The sequence below is a fragment of the Plecotus auritus genome (assembly GCF_963455305.1).
Source record: "Plecotus auritus genome assembly, chromosome: 7".
NCBI classification, from domain to species: Eukaryota; Metazoa; Chordata; class Mammalia; order Chiroptera; family Vespertilionidae; genus Plecotus; species Plecotus auritus.
The window spans coordinates 60,357,883-60,376,825 of NC_137774.1; the positions used below are offsets into that span (position 1 = coordinate 60,357,883).

General features: G+C 37.2%; 1 protein-coding gene across 1 annotated transcript in view; it reads left to right on the forward strand.

Moving 5' to 3' along the window:
- Positions 1-18,943, forward strand: part of LOC308252651 (phospholipid-transporting ATPase ABCA3-like) — a gene marked incomplete at both ends in the record, with an annotated part of 346,909 nt that overhangs the window by 26,678 nt on the left and 301,288 nt on the right. The window contains 1 exon segment of the mRNA XM_080677416.1: positions 373-520. Within this exon segment, the coding sequence (XP_080533542.1) occupies positions 373-520 (148 nt within the window).

Here is an 18,943-nt window from a genome sequence, read left to right on the forward strand (position 1 = left end):
ACGCTCTATCCACTGAGCCAAACCGGTCAGGGCTCAGGCAGTATTCTCATGTTAACAATCACTTCTAGGAGGGGAAGGTTTTCCTCATAGGACACGTATTGGACATAATGGGAAGAGAAATTAACAAAACCTTTTGGTATATTTCCTTTCAGTGCGCAAGCAGCTGTCTATTTGGGGCAAGTCCATCCACAGCCCCCAGTAGCCTTGCAACCAGATTGTGCTCACCTCCTGACTTCCACACCCACTGCTGCAGCCTCAGTCTGCCTTGCAGCCACATTCTCCCAATTGCACTTTAACGTTCTTTTGTTTCTCATTCCTGCTTAATTATACTTTTGTTTATCAATATTGTTTGTTTCCATTTGCTCCTTGTAGGTAAAATATTATTTGCGTTTTAGTAGTTCTCAGAGGAACAAGTATGTGGCGTTTTTCGGACCTGGAAGCTGGGAAACAGATACCCTCTTTCCAAAGTCTCCTTCCATAGGACCCAGAAATGAACGAGATGCAAATGGGGGGATTCCTGGTGAGCAGATCTTCAACCATACTTACTTAAATAATCCTAGTTTTACAGTAAGAACAATCACTATTTGTACATATATTTCCTCAACTTTTTTATTTTCTTTGTTTTTTGTTGTTGTTAATCTTCACTCTAGGATATTTTTCCATTGATTTTTAGAGAGGGAGGGAAGGAGGGAGAAGTGGGGAGAAAGAGAAACATCCATGTGAGAGACACATTGACTGGTTGCCTCCCACACATGTCCTAACTGGGGCTAGGGATCAAGTCTGCAACTGGGGTATGTGGCCTTGATTTGAATCGAACCCAGGACCCTTCAGTCTGTGGGCTCATGCTCTTTCCACTGAGCCAAACTGGCTAGGGCTATTTTTTCAACTTTAAATATATATATATATTTATTTATTGATTTCAGAGAGGAAGGGAGAGGGAGTAAGAGAGATAGAAACATCAATGATGAGAGAGAATCATTGATCGGCTGCCTCCTGCACACCTCCTACTGGGGATTGAGCCCACAACCCAGGCATGTGCCCTTAACCAGAATCAAACCTGGAACCCTTCAGTCTGCAGGCTGATGCTCTATCTACTGAGCCAATTTTCAACTTTTGATGAACATTATTTATTTTTAACTTACTATTCTGGTGTTGTTGTTGTTGTTTTTCTTAATTTAAAAATTTTAGTGTCCCAAAACTCATGAAAAATCCTATAGATTGGAACAATGTATTTTTATCCTTTCCTGATCATTATCCTTATATATCCTTATATTTTCATGTAGATTTACTTATGAAACTTTGATTTTAATGACTTACTATACACATTTCCAGGTACTGACACAGAATAAATAATTATAGCTATATTCTGTTGAGCTGATGAACAGTTTTCAGTATAGCTATGGTAATTTAAAATTTACTACACATACTACCATTTGGAACTTTGCTTTCACCAGAAATAATGCACATTTATTGTTAGGAAATTATTCAGCAAGAGAAACAAGCTATAACCAATTTAGCATAATTCTTATTTGAAATATTTCCTTTAAAATATTTTTAATATTATTTTTATTCTTTAAAATATTTTAATATTATTATTTTCTTTAAAAATATTTTAAATATTATTTTTCAGTCATAAAATTTAAAGGGGAATCATGTTTTTTCAACTTATGTTACTTTATTATGAACTTTGGCTTAAGGTATTACTTCTTAAGGGTTAGACTAGTGAAAGACTTAGAAAGCTGGATAATGATGAGAGTTTCCAAGAATGTGATATATAGAAACCCAAATGCACTGCTGGAGGGAGGGCCATTCTGGGTAGCAGTCTGGCAATGGCGGTTGTCTTAGTCTGTATGGGCTGCTATAACCAAGTACCACAACTGGGGTGTTTATAAATAACAGAAAATTGTTTCTCCTGGTTCTGGAGGTTGGGAAGTCTGACATGAAGGCGCCAGCATGGCCATGTGGTGTTGATGGCTTCCTTCCTGGTTCACAGCCTGTGCCCTTTTGTTGTGCCCTCACATGGTGGAAATGGCTAGGGATCTCTCTACAGCCTTGATTATCAGAGCACTAATTCCATTCATGAATTCCACTCATCACTTAAGCATCTTCTAAATCTAAATGACCCACCTACTAATGGATTATTTACCATCATCTTTGGGGTTAGGATTTCAAAATACAAATTTGGAGGGAAAAACAAACATTCAGACCAACAAACAATAGCCAAATTAAAAATGTGTTCCTGAATATAAACACATTTATAAGTAAATTATTTTATGGATTTATAAATAAGTTCCTGACATTGTTGTCTGTAGTGGCAGAAGTAGAAGACAATCAGGACAACCAATTAGAAAGACTGGACTAGATGTATGCATAGCAGAATCTTCAAAACATAGACTGAGTATATAAAGTTTATAACTCAATTTCATTTACGTAAATTAAAATATATGTAAACAGAATGCTCACATAAGTTTTAGAAGAACACATAAAAAAACACAAGGATACTCATCAAACACATTAGGAATGCTGCCAATTCTCAGATGACATGATATTTACATAGAAATCCCTAAAGACTACACTAAAATACTACTAGATTTAATAAATGATTTTGACAATGTAGTAGCATACAAAATTAACACCCAGAAATCAATGGCATTTTTATACACCAATAATGAATTCTCAGAAAGAGAAATTTAAAAAATAACCCCATTTATCTTTGCAATTAAAAAAATTTAAGATACTTAGGAATAAACTTAACCAAGGAGGTAAAATACTTATACTCAGAAAACTATGGGATGTTGAAAAAAGACATAGAGGAAAAATAAACAAGTATAAGAATATACCATGTTCAAGGATTGGTAGAATCAACATCATTAAAATGTCCATACTACCCACAGCAATCTATAGATTCATTCTAATCCCTATTAAAATACCAACAACATATTTCACAGATCTAGAACAAACTCTCCAAAAATTTATATAGAACCAAAAAAGATCCCTAATAGCTGCAGCAATCTTGAGAAAGGAGAACAAAGTTGGAGGGATCACAATACCCAATATTAAGTTATACTACAAAGCCATTGTCTCAAAACAGCCTGGTACTGGCACAAGAACAGGCATATAGATCAATGGAATAGAACAGAGAACCCAGAAATCAAGCCAAGCCATTACACTCAATATTTGACATAGGAGGCAAGAGCATACAATGGAGTAAAGACACTCTCTTTAATAAATGGTGTTTGGAATTTTGGACAGGTACATGCAAAAAATGAAGCATACACAAAAACAAACTCAAAATGGCTGAAGGACTTGAATATAAGATGGGAAACCATAAAAATCCTACAAGACTCCATAGGCAGCAAAATTGCAGACATATGTCATAGCAATATCTTTACAGACAGATCCTAGGGCAATGGAGACTAAGGAGAAAATAAACAAATGGGACTACATCAAAATAAAAAGCTTCTGCACAGCAAAAGAAACCATCAACAAAACAACAAGAAAGCCCACTGCATGGGAGAACATATTTGCCAATGCTATTTCAGATAAGGGTTTAATCTCTAAAATATATAGAGAACTCATACAACTTTACAAAAGGAAGATAAACGATCCAATAAAAAATGGACAAAGGACCTAAATAGACACTTATCCAAAGTAGACATACAGATGTTGAAGACGCATATGCAAAAATGCTCAGTCACTGATCACAGAGAGATGCAAATTAAAAGGACAATGAGGTGTCACCTAACACTTGTCAGAATGGCTACCATCAACAAATCAGCAAACAACAAGTGCTGGTGAGGATATGGAGAAAAGGGAGCCCTAGTACACGCTGGTGGGAATGCAGCCTGGTATAGCCATTATGGAAAACAGTATGGAGTTTCCTCAAAAATTTTAAATGGAGCTGCCATTTACCCAGTAATCCCACTTCTAGGAATATATTCTAAGAAACCTGAAACACCAGTCAAAAAGAATGTATTTACCCCTATGTTCATAGCAACACAATTTACAATAGCTAAGATCTGGAAACAGCCCAAGTACCCATCAGTAGATGAGTAGATAAAAAAGCTGTGGGACATTTATACCATGGAATACTATGCAGCTATAAAAAATAAGGTTCTCTTCCCTTCTGACACAACATGGATGGACCTGGAGAATATTATGCTAAGTGAAATAAGCCAGTCAGAGAAAGACAAGTATCACATGATCTCACTCATATGTGAAATATAATGAACAAAATAAACTGAAGAACAAAATAGATTCAGAGACATAGAAGCATGGAGCAGCGTGTGGGATCTCAGAGGGAAGGTGGGAGAGGGTGGCTGGGTGGGAAGAGATCAACCAAAGAACTTGTATGCATATATGCATAACCCATAGATACTGGGTGGTGAAGGATTGGGGTGGGGTGTGAGGGTTGGCTATAAGGGGTCAATGGGGGAAAAGGAGGACATATGTAATCCTTTCAACAATAAAGATTTAATTTAAAAACATACACAAGGATACTCATCAACCACATTAGAAATGTTGCCAATGGAAAGGGGGCAAGGTAAAAAAGAAAATGAAAGAGTAAATCAATAAGAGGGTTAAGGGGCATGAACCAATCATTGGGTCATGAACTGAAGAGTATGATTAATTCAGCCTTCTGCACATGAAGCTGAAAATACATGTGTGAGTGTACCAACACACCAAAATATGTGCATGACATAAAATTAGAGATTGTTAAACACTAATTGATTAAAACATTTACACCCTATTTTTATTCTTCAATTATTGACTTGTCTCCATAAAATGTTATCTTTTTAAAATTTTATCTTTATTGTTAAAAGTATTATAGTTGCCCCTCTTTTATCCCCCATTGACCCCTTCCTTCCCATTCCCACCCTCTCCAGGCCTTCACCTGTGACCATGGGTTATTCATATATGCATAAAGTTCTTTGGCTGATCTCTTCTCATTTCCTTCCCCACTTCCCTCTGAGATTTTACAGTCTGTTTTATGCTTCATTGTCTCTGGATCTATTTTGTTCTTCAGCTTATTTTGTTCATTAAATCCACATAAAAATTAGGCCATGTGATACTTGTCTTTCCCTGACTGACTTATTTCTCTTAGCATAATACTCTCCAGGTCCCTTCATGCTGTCTCAAAGGGGAAGAGACCTTTCTTTTTACAGCTGCATAGTATTCCATGCTTTAAATGTCCCACAGCTTTTTTATCCACTCATCTACTGATGGGCACTTGGGCTGTTGCCAGATCTTAGATATTGCAAATAACACTGCTTTGAAAATAGGGGTGCATATATATTTTTTCTAATTGGTGCTTCAGGCTTCATAGCATATATTTCTAGAAGCGGGATAGCTGGGTCAAATGGCAGTTCCATCTTTAATTTCTTGAGGAAACGCCATACTGTCTTCTATAGTGGCTGTACCAGTCTGCAGTATATGAGGGTTCCTTATTCTCCACACCCTCACCAGCACTTCTCGTTTGTTGATTTGTTGATGACAGCCATTCTGACAGGTGTGAGTTGATACCTCACTGTCGTTTTAATTTGCATCTCTCAGATGATTAGTGACTTTACTTATTTTTTTATTGGATTGTTTATCTTCCTTTTGTTAAGTTGTATGAGTACCCTATAAATTTTGGAGATTAAACCCTTATTAGATGTAACATTGGCAAATATGTTCTCCCATGCAGTGGGCTCTCTTGTTGTTCTGTTGATGGGTTCCTTTGCTGTGCAGAAGCTTTTTATTTTGATGTAGTCCCATTTGTTTATTTTCTCCTTAGATTTCATTATCCTAAGAGATGTACTGGTAAACAGATGCTATAAGATATGTCTGATATTTTCCTGACTATGGATTCTTCTAAGATTTTTATGGTTTCCCATCTTATGTCTAAGTCTTTTATTCTTTTTGAGTTTATTTTTGTGTATGGTGTAAGTTGGTGGTTTAGTTTCATTTTTTGCATGTCCAAGTTTCCCAACACCATGTATTTAAGAGACTGCCTTGACTCCATTGTATACTTTTGCCTCCTTTGTCAAATATTAATTGAGCATAATCACTTGGTCTATTTCTGGGTTCTCTGTTCTGTTCTATTGGTCTATGTGTCTGTTCTTGTGCCAGTTCCAGGCACATTTGAGAACAGTGGCTTTGTAATATAGCTTAATATTGGGTATTGTGATCCCTCCAATTCTGTTTTTCTTTCTCAAGATTGCTGTGGCTATTTGGGATCTTTTTTTTATTTTTATTCCATATACATTTTTGGAGAATTTGTTCTAGGCCTGTGAAATATGCTGTTGTTATTTTAATGGGGATTGCATTGAATCTATAGATTGCTTTGGGTAGCATGGACATTTTAATGATGTTGATTTTACCAACTCATGAACATGGTATATTCTTCCATTTGTTTATGTCTTCCTCTATCTCTTTTCCAACATCCTACAGTTTTTTTAGTATAGGTATTTTACTCCTTAGTTAGGTTTATTCCTAGGTATCATAATTATTTGTTGCAGTGGTAAATAGGATTTTTTTAAAATTTTCTCTTTCTGTGAGGGCATCATTGGTGTATAAAAATGCCATAGATTTCTGGGTGTTAATTTTTTATACTGCTACATTGTCAAATTCATTTATTAAATCTAGTAGTTTTTTGATGGAGTCTTTAGGGTTTTCTATGTACAATACCATGTCATCTGCGAATAATGACAGTTTTACTTCTTCTTTTCCAATTTGGATGCCATTTATTTCTTCTTGTCTGATTGCATAGTACTTCCAGTACTATGTCAAACAGGAGTAGTGAAAGTGAGCATCCCTGTCTTGTTCCTATTCTTTGGGAAAATGGTTTTAGTATTTGCCCATTGAGTATAATGTTGGCTATAGGTTGTCATATATGGCTTTTATTATGTTGCGGTATGATCTCTCTATTCCCACTTTGCTGAGAGTTTTTATCAGGAAAGGGTGTTGGATTTTGTCAAAAGCTTTTTCTATATTAATTGATAAGATGATGTGATTTTTGCCTTTCAATTTGTTTATATCATGTTTATGTCATGTTTGTTTATATCATGTTTATTGATTTGTGAATATTGTACCATCCTTGCATCTCTAGAATAAATCCAATTTGGTCATGGTGCATAATATTTTTAATTTATTGCTGAATCTGATTTTCTAACATTTTGTTGAGGATTTTAGCATCTATGTTCATCAGGGATATTGGCCTGTAATTTTCTTTCTTTGTAGTGTCTTTATTTGATTTAGGGATTAGGGTAATGCTGGATTCAAAGAAAGAGCTTGGAAGTGTTCCATCCTCTTGACTTTTTTGGAATAGTTGGAGGATGATCCGTGTAAGTTCTTCTTTGAATGTTTGGGAAAACTCCCCTGTGAAGCTGTCCGTACCAGGGCTTTTGTTTGCTGGAAGTTTTTTGATTACTGCTTCAATTTTATCAGTAGTTATTGGCCTATTCATTTTTTTCTAATTCTTCCTGATTGAATTTTGGAAGATTGTATTTTTCAAGGAATATGTCCATTTTATCTAGGTTGTCCAGTTTGTTGGAATACAGTTGTTTGTAGTATTTTTTTTTTCAATACTTCGTATGTCTGGGGGGTCAGTTGTTATTTCACCTCTTTCATTTCTGATTTTGTTTATTTGGATCCTCTCTCTTTATTTCTTGGTGAGCCTGGTTAGAGGTTCATCAATCATGGTTATCCTTTCAAAGAACCAGCTCTTGGTTTTATTGATCTTTTGTATTGTATTGTCTTTTTGGTCTCTATGTCATTTATTTCTGCTCTGATCTTTATTATTTCCTCCCTTCTACTTACTCTGGGCTTTTCCTATTGCTCTCTTTCTAGTTCTTTAATTTGTAGGGTTCATAACTTATCAACAGTTTCTTTTGTGGGTTTTTTTTTTGAGGTAGGCCTGTAGTGCTATGAACTTCCCTCTCAGGACTGCTTTCACTGTGTCCCAAAGATTTTGGATTGTTGTGTTTTCATTTCCATTTGTTTCCAGAATGTTTTTTATTTCTTCTTTGATCCTTTGGTAACCCATTAATTTAATATCATGCTGTTTAGCCTCCATGTGTTTGTTTTTAATTGCTTTTATTATAGTTGATATCTAACTTTATTCCATTGTGATCTGAGTAGATGATTGATGAATGATTTCAGTCTTCTTGAATTTGTAGAGATTTAGCCTGTGTCCTAATATTTGGTCTGTCTTTGAAAATGTCCCATGTGCACTTGAGAAGAACGTATATTTCATAGATTTGAGGTGAACTGTTCTGAAGTTGTCAATTAATTCCATCTGATCTAGTGATTCGTTTAGGATTGCTATTCTTTTGCTGATTTTTTGTCTTGAGGAATTATCTAGTGATATCAATGGGATATTAAAGTACCCTACTATGATTGTATTGCTGTCAATCTCTCCCTTGATATTTTTCAGAAGGTGTTTTTTTTATGTATTTGGGTGCTCCTATATTGGGTGCATATATGTTTACCAGTTATATCCTCTTGTTGAATTCCCCCCTTTAGTATTATGAAGTGGCCCTCCTTATCTCTTGTTATGGCCTTTACTTTGAGGTCTATTTTGTCAGTTGCTACCCCAGCTTTTTTCTCATTTCCATTTGCCTGAATTTTTTTTTCCATCCCTTCACTTTCAGTCTGTGTGAGTCCTTTGTTCTGAGGTGGGGCTCTTGTAGATAGCATATATATGCGTCATGTTTTCTTATCCATCCATCTACCCTGTGTTTTTTGATTGGATAATTTAGTCCATTTACTTTTAAGGTACTTGTTTGTTGCTATTTTTGTTCTTTATGCCTGTGTTCCTTCTTCCCTTTCTATTCTTTTTGCAGCAGCCCCTTTAGCATTTCTTGCATTGCTGACTTGGTGGTAATAAACTCCATTAGCCCTTTTTTGTCTGCAAAGCTCCTGATTTCACCTTCAATTTTATATGATAGCCTTGCTGGATAGAGTAATCTTGGATTCAGTTCCTTGCTTTTCATCACTTTGTATATTTCATTCCACCCCTTTCTGTCCTGATGTGTTTCTGTTGAGAAATCATTTGATAGTCTAATGGAAGATCCCTTTTAGGTAACTTTCTGTCTCTTTCTGGCAGCCTTTCAGATTCTCACTTTATTGTTGACTAGAGGAACAGGGCACAAAATTCATGCACTGGTAGGGTCCCTAGCAGCTGCTGGCTGCCAGCTGGGTACTCCCTCCTTCCTTCTGGCTGCCTGCCACCGCCAGGGCCTCCCTCTCTTCCCCCAGGGCCTCCCTGCCTTCCCCTGGCCAGCCCCGTCTCCTGGTGGAACTCCTGGACAACTCCTTGTCAAGGGGACAATTTGCATACTATGCTTTTATTTTATAGGATGTTTGCCAATTTAATTACAATGTGTCTTGATGTTGATCATTTTGAGTTCATCTTGTTTCAGACTATTTGTGCTTCCTAGACTTGTGTGACTTTTTTCTTCTCAAAATCAGGTAAGTTTTCTGTCCTTCTTTCTTCAAACAGGCTTCCTATTCCTTGCTCAGCTTCCTATTCTTATTGGACCCCTATTATATGGATGTTGTTTCATTTAATATCCCAAAGTTCCCTTAGACTCTCCTCCTGCTTTTTAAGTTTTCTTTTTTCCAATTGCTGCTCTGCTTGGGTGTTTTTTCTACATTGTTTTCTAACTCATTGATTCAGTCCTCAGCTTCTTCTAATCTACTGTTGAAATCTTCCATTGTGTTCTTTATTGCAGCTATGTCATCCTTCATTTCCTTTGATTCTTACACATGTTGGTCACTTTCCCATCCAGCCATTTGAGCATCCTTATAACCATTACTCTGCATTCTTTCTCTGACAAATTGCTTCCTCCATTTTATTTATTTATTTTTCTGGTGATTCCTCCTTTTCTTTCATATGGGGGTTGTTTCTTTGTCTCCCCATTTTCTGTTTTTTTTTTTTTGTGTGTGTGATTGTTTCTATGTATTAGATCAAACTGCTGTGCCACCCAGATTTTTTGAATTGGTCTAATGTAGTAGATGTTTTGTGGGACCCAGTGGTGCAGTCTCACAAGTCTTCTGGTCTGAGCATTCTAGGGAGGCCCCTTACTTCAGATACTTGGGTTCTTCTGATGTAGTTGGGTCTTGAATATTATTGTCCCATTTGTGAATGGAGTCTCCTCTCAGGGTGTCTGATTATGTGGTTCACCCTCTACCATGTCGTGCCAGCCGTTGTGGAGGTGCTCACTGCACAGCACCAAATATAACATAACAAGACACAACACAGAAGGAACAGAACACAAATGTACACAAAACACCTATAACCCCAATAAAAGTGACCGCCAGAGGAAAGAGAATTAGGAAAAGAAAAGAGAGCAAAAATGTCATTGATAAAAAAAAAATAAATATAGAAAGAGACCAAAAATAAATAAATAAATAAATAAATAAATAAAAGAAAAAGGAAGAAAGAATTTGGAGAGAAAACATAACAAAACAAACAGATAAAACAAAAAACACAAATAAAAAATACCCCAAAAAAGAGGGGGAGAATCTGTAGATGCAAAGCTGCAATACAGAAAATAAGGATGAATAGGGGAAGGACCATGGTTTAATATAAAGGAGGGAAAAAGAGAATGAGTGGACAAGAAGAAAAAATTATTTATTTAGAAAAGGAGAATAGAGGAGAGAGCAGATAGAACTGAATTTAGGAAGTGAAACCAATTTAAAAATTAGGAGAAGAAAAGAATAAGAGAGCATAGGGGGAAAATTTGAGTAGTGAAGATAGGAGAAGGGGAAGTGGAGTAGGAGCAGGGAGGAGGAAGTTAGATATATTGATAAGCCTACAGAGACTACAATAATAATAACACATCTATAAAACATAAAGATCAATTTTTAAAAAGGGGTAAAAAGAAAGGAAAGAGAAAAACTAAAATGGGGAAAGCAGAAGATAAACAGGATGAAAAAAGAAGTGAAGAAGAAAAATGTGAACAAATAAAATAAATGAGAAAATAAAAATAGAAAAAATAATAGTAAAAAAATTAAAGAAAAATAAAAAAGTGAAGTGTTTGCTTCAGCCGAGTTTTGATGTTTCATGGAAGCTGATTAGGACCCCACTCTTCTCTTTTATCTGCCAATTCTGGGCTTCCTGTTAGGTAGTTATGTGCTGACCACTGTCAGGTACTGTCTTTTGGCTTTTAGTACCCTGTTGAAGCTCCAAACAGTCCACCGCTCCTCTGCTTATGTCTTTCTCCACAGGCCTTGGCTACAAACAGGAGGGGCCAATCTGCCCACTTTGCCTGTCTGACAGCTGTCAATCTTAATCACTGACCGGGCTTTAGGTGGAGTGATGATGTTTCACTTTCCGGAAATCAGATGTATGTTTTTTCCCTGACCCAGAGCTACTCCTCTGTGAGTGGCCCAAAATATTACTCTGGCCTTGTTTGGTCAGAGATCCTTTATGGAGACCAATGGGGTTGGCTGGCAACCTGGAGTTTTTTTCAGTCTGGTTCCCAGAATAGTGGGGCTGACTGGCCACTCTTCCAGTCCAGTCACGGAGGGCTCTTTGGGCCTATTCAGACTGCAAACTGGCCTCTTCCTTTGTTTCCTTTGTGTAGTTCAAAATGGAGGTAGGGTGTGGCAGGCTGTATTACCTGCCTTGAGGCTACTAGGAGGGGCAGGGAGAAATGGCCACATAAGTTTGGAAGCTTAAGAATGGCCAAGTTTCCTTGCCCTGCTTCCCTCCTCAGGCACCTCAAGTCTATGCCTCTTTCCCCGTGCCAAAGCCTTAGGTGAGTGTTTGCAATTGAAAAGTCCTATGTTCTGGGTTTAGCGAATAAAAGCAAAGATAATAAAACCAAAACAACCACAAAACTTCAGGCTTCTCTCCCCCCAGCACTGTGCTACTTAAGCAGCCTCAGCGTTTTATGGCTGTGGTCTTAGATTTAAATTCCCTGACCACCAGCAGCCCTGTGGCTTTTCCTTTCCACAGTTGGATGTTCTGCCTGTTGCCAAGGGATGAAGCTTTGGTGCAAAAGCACCTTCTTTCTGATCCTCTCAGCCCATTGGCCAGCTGGCCCTCTCCAGCCCAGATCCCTGTTCCTACTGTTCTCCAGGTGTTCTTTGCTCTTCCTTGTTGTAAATTGTCTCCTCAGCTGTGTCCAATTTGTTAATTCCCAGGAGATGTTCTCTGATTTAGTTGCTTTTTCAGTCTGGCCCTGAGATGAGGTGCATGACACATCTGCCTATTCGGGCACCATTTTGAATTCCATCATTGTGGTTTTAATTTGCATCTCTCTGATGATCAGTGACTGAGCATTTTTTCATATGTCTAATGGCTATTTGTATGTCTTTTTCGGAGAAGTGTCTATTTAGGTCTTCTGCCTATTTTTTAAATTTGGTTGTTTGTCTTCTTTTTGTAGAGTTGTATGAGTACTTTATATATTTTGGGTATTAGCCCTTTATCGGTTGTATTATTGGCAAATATGTTCTCCCATAAAGTAGGTTCCCTTTTCATTTTGATGCTGGTTTCTTTTGCTGTGCACAAGCTTTTTATTTTGATGTATTCACATTCATTTATTTTCCCTTTGTTTCTTTTGCCCTACATGTTGTATCAGTGAAAATTTTGCTGTGTGAGATGTCTAATATTTTGCTGCCTATGTTTTCTTCATGATTTTTACAGTTTATTGACTTAAATTTAAATCTTTTACCCATTTTGAGTTTATTATTGTGTGTCATGTAAGTTGGTGGTCTAGTTTCATTATTTTACATTTTATAAAAAATTATCCAAACACCATTTATTGAAGAGACTATCTTTACTCCATTGTATGCTCTTGCCTCCTTTATCAAAGACTAATTAAGCATAATGGACTGAGTTGGTTTCTAGGGTCTCTGTTCTATTTCATTGATCTATATGCCCATGCTTGTGCCAGTACCAGGCAGTTTTGATTATGAGGGCTTTGTAGTATAACTTGATATCAGGTATTGTGATCTTGCCAACTTTGTTCTTCTTTCTCAAGACTGTTGGGGCTATTCAGGGTCTTTTTTGGTTCCATCTGAATTTTTGGAGTGTTTGTTCAAGATCTGTGAAATATGCCATTTTAATAGGGATTGCATTGAATCTATAGATTGCTTTAGGTAGCATGGACATTTTAATGATATTAATTCTACCAATACATGAACACAGTATATTTTTCCACTTGTTTTTATCATCCTCTATGTCTTTTTTCAACGTTCTATAGTTTTCTGAGTACAGGTCTTTTACTTCCTTGGTTAAGTTTACTCCTAAGTATCTTAATTTTTTTTTGTTGCAATGGTAAATGGGATTTTTTTTTTCAGTTTCTCCTTCTGAGAGTTTAGTATTATCCTATATAGTAAAAGGCCAGCCACCATAAGCGTAATGACCAGGACGACCAGAGACCAGAACCACCACAGCCCCTCACTGGGCTGGCCCCGTCCCCAAGCAAGCAGTTAGGGGTGATCAAGCAGGCATGCAGAGTGGTTAGGGGTAATCAGGTAGGCAGACCAGTGGTTAGCAGTTATCAGGAAGGCAGGCAAGTGGTTAGGGGCAATCAGGTAAGCATATGGCCCCCCGTCAGCTGGCCCCGCCCCCAAGCAAGCGGTTAGGGGTGATCAGATAGGCAGGCAAGTGGTTAGGGGTGATCAGGTAGGCAGATGGCCCCTCGCCAGGCTGGCCCCACCCCCCAGCAAAGAAAGAGGAAGGCCCAGGTCACCAGAGGCAACTCTGCGGCAGGTGTGCCACCAGCCAGTGATCGTCCTGCAGAGGGAGGCCCAGGCCAGCCAAGTCATCCCACCCCACACATGTCGCCTGCAGAGGGAGGCCACCAGTGGCAGGGGAGTGAGGGGCAGCGCTGCACAGATGGCAAGCAGTGGCAGTGATGGGGGTGGGGCCAGCTGCCTGCAGCTGGGGGAAGGAAAGCCCCAATAGGCCCTGATATCAGGCCAGGCCTAGGGACCCTACCTGAGGGGTCCTGGATTGTGAGAGGGTGCAGGCCGGGCTGAGGGACCCCCTTTACCCCCCAAGTGCACGAATTTTTGTGCACTGGGCCTCTAGTTGGTGTATAAAAATGACAAATATTTCCAGGTGTTAATTTTGTATCCTGCTAGATTGCTGAATTTATTTATGAAATCTAGTAGCTTTTGGTGTTGTCTTTATGCTTTTCTATGTAAACAATCATGCCATTTGGCAATAATGACAGTTTCACTTCTTCCTTTCCAATTTTGAGGCCTTTTATTTTTTTCTTCTTTTCTGATGGCTGTGGCTAGGACTTCCAGTACTATGTTAAATAAGAGTGGTTAAAGCAGACAACCCTGTTTTGTTCATGTTTTTAGGGGAAATGGATTTAGTTTTTGCCCCTTGAGTATGATGTCGGCCCTAGGTTGGTCATATATGGCCTTTATTATGTTGAGGTACGATCCCTCTATTTCCAATTTGCTAAGATTTTTTTAATCACAATTGAGTGTTGGATTCTGTTGAATGCTTTTTCTGCATCTATTGATATTACTACATGATATTGTCTTTCATTTTGTCTATTTGATATATCACATTTATTGATTTGTGAATATTGTACCAGCCTTGTGTCCCTGGATTAAAACCCACTTGGTCATGGTGTGTGATCTTTCTAATATATTGCTGATCTGATTTGCTAATATTTTGTTGAGGATGTTAGCAGCTATGTTCATCAGGGATACTGCCTTGTAATTCTCTTTCTTTGTAGTGTCTTTATCTGGTTTTGTGATTAGGGTAATGCTGGCCTCATAAAAAGAGCATGGGAGTGTTTCTTCCTCTTGTATTTTTGGAATAGTTTGGGTGGGTGTTAAGTTCTTTAAATATTTGGTATAACTCCCCTGTGAAGCTGTCCAGACTAGGGCTTTTGTTAGCTGTCAGTTTATTTTATTTATTCATTTCTTATGGCTTCAGTTTGATCAGTTGTTATTGGCCTATTCAGTTTGTCTGCTTTTTCCTGATTAAGTTTTGGAAGATTGTATTTTTCTAGGAATTTATCCATTTAGTCCAGGCTGTGTAGCTTTTTGGCATATAGTTGTTCATAAGATTTACTTACAATCCTTTGTATTGGTGTCAGTTGTTATTTCATCACTTTCATTTCTGACTTAATGAATTTGGGTCATCTCTCTTTGTTTCTTGATGAGTCTGGTTAAAGATTCATTAATCTTGTATATCTTTTCAAAGAACCAACTCTTGGTTTCATTGATTTTTTGTATTGATTTTTTCAGTCTCTATCATCTATTTCTGCTCTGATTTTTAGTATTTCCTTCTTTCTACTTACTCTGGGCTTTTCTTGTTGTTTTCTTTCTTATTCTTTAAGTTGTAGAGCTAAATGGTTTTTCATTAATTTTTCTAGTTTTTGTTTTTTTTTTTTTGTTTTTTTTTAGGTAGGCCTACTGTGCTATTAATGTCCCTCTCAGGACTACCTTTGCTGTGTTCCACAGATTTTGGATTGTTTAGTGTTCATTTTTATTTGTTTCCAGGATTTTTTTTTTACTTCTTTGCAGATCTCATTGGTAACTCATTAATTGTTTAATAACATTGCTATTTAGCCTCCTTGTGTTTGAATGTTTGGGGTGTTTTTATTGTAGTTGATCTCTACTTTCATGCCATTGTGATTTGAAAACATCCTTGATATGATTTCAGTCTTCTTGAACTTGTAGAGACTTGTTTTGTGTACTAACATGTGTTCTATCTTTGCAAATGACCCATGTGTACTTTAGAAGAATATATATTCTATAGCTTTGGGGTTAAATGTTTTGAAAATGTCAATTAATTTCATCTGATCTAATCTCATTTAGGATCGCTATTTCCTTGTTCATAATTTGTCTAGAAGATCTATCCAGTGATGTCAGTGGGCTATTAAAGTCCCCTACTATGATGTATTTCTGTTGATCTTTGCCTTTAAATTCTCCAGGAGTTTTTTTAAATATATCTGGGTGCCCCTATAATGGCCGCATATATATTTACCAGGGTTATATATTCTTGTTTTATTCATCCTTTTAGTATTATAAAGTGGCCTTCAATGTCTCTTGTTATGACTTTCATTTTGTTAGATATGAGTATTGATATCTAAGCTTTTTTTTTTTTCATTTCCATTTGCATGGAGAATTTTTTCCATCCCTTCACTTTCATCCTTTGTGAGTCTTTTGTTCTGAGGTGGGTCTCTTGTAGACACTATATATATGGATCATGTTTTCTTATTCATTCATCTACCCTATGTCTTTTGATCGGAGCATTTAAAGCATTTACATTTAAGGTTATTATTAATAGTTACTTTTGCCATTTTTACTCTTTATGCCTATGTTATGTTCCTCCCTATCCCTATATTTCTTCTTACAATAATCTCTTTAGCATTTCTTGCATTGCTAGTTTGGTGGTCATAAACTTTTTTAGGCTTTTTTTTTTTTTTTCTCTTATCTGTGAAGCTTCTAATTTCACCTTCAATTCTGAATGATACCCATGCTGAATCGAATGGTCTTAGATTCAGTGTTTTGCTGTTCATTACTTTGTATATTTTATGCCACTGCCGTCTGGCCTGAAGTGTTTCTATTGAGAAGTCAGCTGATAGTCTAATGGGAGCTCCCTTGTAGGGATCCTTCTGTCTCTCTCTTGCAGCCTTTAAGATTCTTTTTTTGCCTAAACATTTACCATTTTAATTATATGTCTTGGCATAGGTCTTTTTAAATTCATCTTGTTTGTGACTCTGTGTTTCCTGGACTTGTGTGACTTTTTTCTTTACCAGGTCAGGGAAGTGTTCTGTTGTTATTTCTTCAAACAGGTTCTCTATTCCTTTCTCAGATTCTTCTCCTTCTGAGATCCCTATTATGCATATGTTGTTAGTTTTCATGTTTCCCCAAAGCTCTCTTAAACTCTCCTGCTTTTTTCCTCTAATCACTACTTTGTCTTCTCATTTGCTAATTCAGTCTTCAGCTTCTTCTAGTCTCCTGTTATATCCATCCAGAGTATTCTTTTTATGAGAATTTTTAATTGTTTAAAGTATTACATATGTTTCCTTTTTCCCCAATTGATGCCCCCCACCACTACCACTCTTACCCCTCTAGTACAAGCCCCCGCTGCCCCAGTGTCTGTGTCCATTGGTTATCCCAATATGCATGAATACAAGTCCTTTGGTTGATTTCTAACCCCACTTCTTCCCCTGCCTTCTCTCTGAGTTGGATGGTCTGTTCACTTGTTACCTTGTCTCTGGATCTATTTTTGTTCATCAGATTATGTTGTTCATTATATCCCACATATCGGTGAGATCATGTGACATTTATCTTTTTCTGTCTGGCTTATTTCGCTTAGCATAATGCTCTCCAGTTCCATCCATGCTGTTACAAATGGTAAAAGATCATTTTTTATAGCACTATAGTATTCCATTGTGTAGATGTACCACAGTTTTTTAATCCACTCATCTGCTGATGGGCACTTAGGCTTTTTCCAAATCTTAACTATTGTAAATTGTGCTGCTATGAACATAGGGATGCATATGTCCTTTCTGATTGGTGTTTCTGGTTTCTTGGGATATACACTGAGTGGCCAGATTATAATGATCTCTGAATGCATAATAAGCTGGCCACTCAGTGTGTGTGTGTGTGTGTGTGTGTGTGTGTGTGTGTGTGTGTGTGTGTGTATATATATATATATATATATATATATATATATATATATATTAGAGGCCTGGTGCATGAATTCGTGCATGGGTGGGGTCCGGCCAGCCTCGCCAGGGGGAGGGGACATGGGTGATTGGCCGGCCTGCCTGCTGGTCAAACTCCTGGTCGAGGGGACAATTTGCATATTAGCCTCTTATTATATAGGATATACACTGAGTGGCCAGATTATTATGCATTCAGAGATCATAATAATCTAGCCACTCACTGTAGTCCTAGAAGTGGGATTACTGGGTCAAATGAAAGTTCCACTTTTAACTTTTTGAAGAAACTCCATATTGTTTTCCATAGTGGCTGCACCAGTCTGCTTTCCTACCAGCAGTACATGAGGGTTCCTTTTTTTCTGCATCCTCACCAGCACTTGTCATTTGTTGATTTTTTGATGATAGCTATTCTGACAGGTGTGAGATGGTACCTCGTTGTTTTGATTTGCATCTCTCAGATGATTAGTGACTTTGAGCATGTTTTCATATGTCTCTTGGCCTTCTGTATGTCCACTTTCAGAAAGTGTCTATTTAGGTCCTTTGCCCATTTTTTTTTATTGGATTGTTTATCTTCCTTTTGTTAAGTTGTATGAGTTCTCTATAAATTTTGGAGATTAAACCCTTATCTGAAATAGCATTAGTAAATATGTTCTCCCATGCAGTGGGCTTTCTTGTTGTTTTGTTTATGATTTTTTTTGCTGTGCAGAAGCTTTTTATTTTGATGTAATACCATTTGTTTATTTTCTCCTTAGTTCCCATTGCTCTGGGAGCTGTATCGGTAAAGATATTGCTACAACATATGCCTGATATTTTGCTGCCTATGGAGTTTTCTAAGATTTTTATGGCTTCCCATCTTACATTTAAGTCCTTTAACCATTTTGAGTTTATTTTTCTGTATGGTGTAAGTTGCTGATCTAGTTTCATTTTTTTTTTTTGCATATATCTGACCAATTTTCCCAGCACCATTTATTGAAGAGACTGTCTTGACTCCATTGTATGCTCTGCCCTCCTTTGTCAAATATTAATTGAGCATAATGGCTTGGGTCAATTTCTGAGTTCTCTGTTCTGTTCCATTGTTTTATATGTCTGTTCTTGTGCCAATACCAGGCTGTTTCGAGAACCGTGGCTTTGTAATATAGTTTGATATCTGGTAACGTGATCCCTCCAACTTTGTTCTTCTTTCTTAGGATTTCTGTGGCTATTTAGGGTCTTTTTTAAATCCAGATGAATTTTTGGAGAGTTTGTTCTAGGTCTGTGAAATATGCTGTTGGTATTTTAATGGGGATTTCATTGAGTCCATAAAT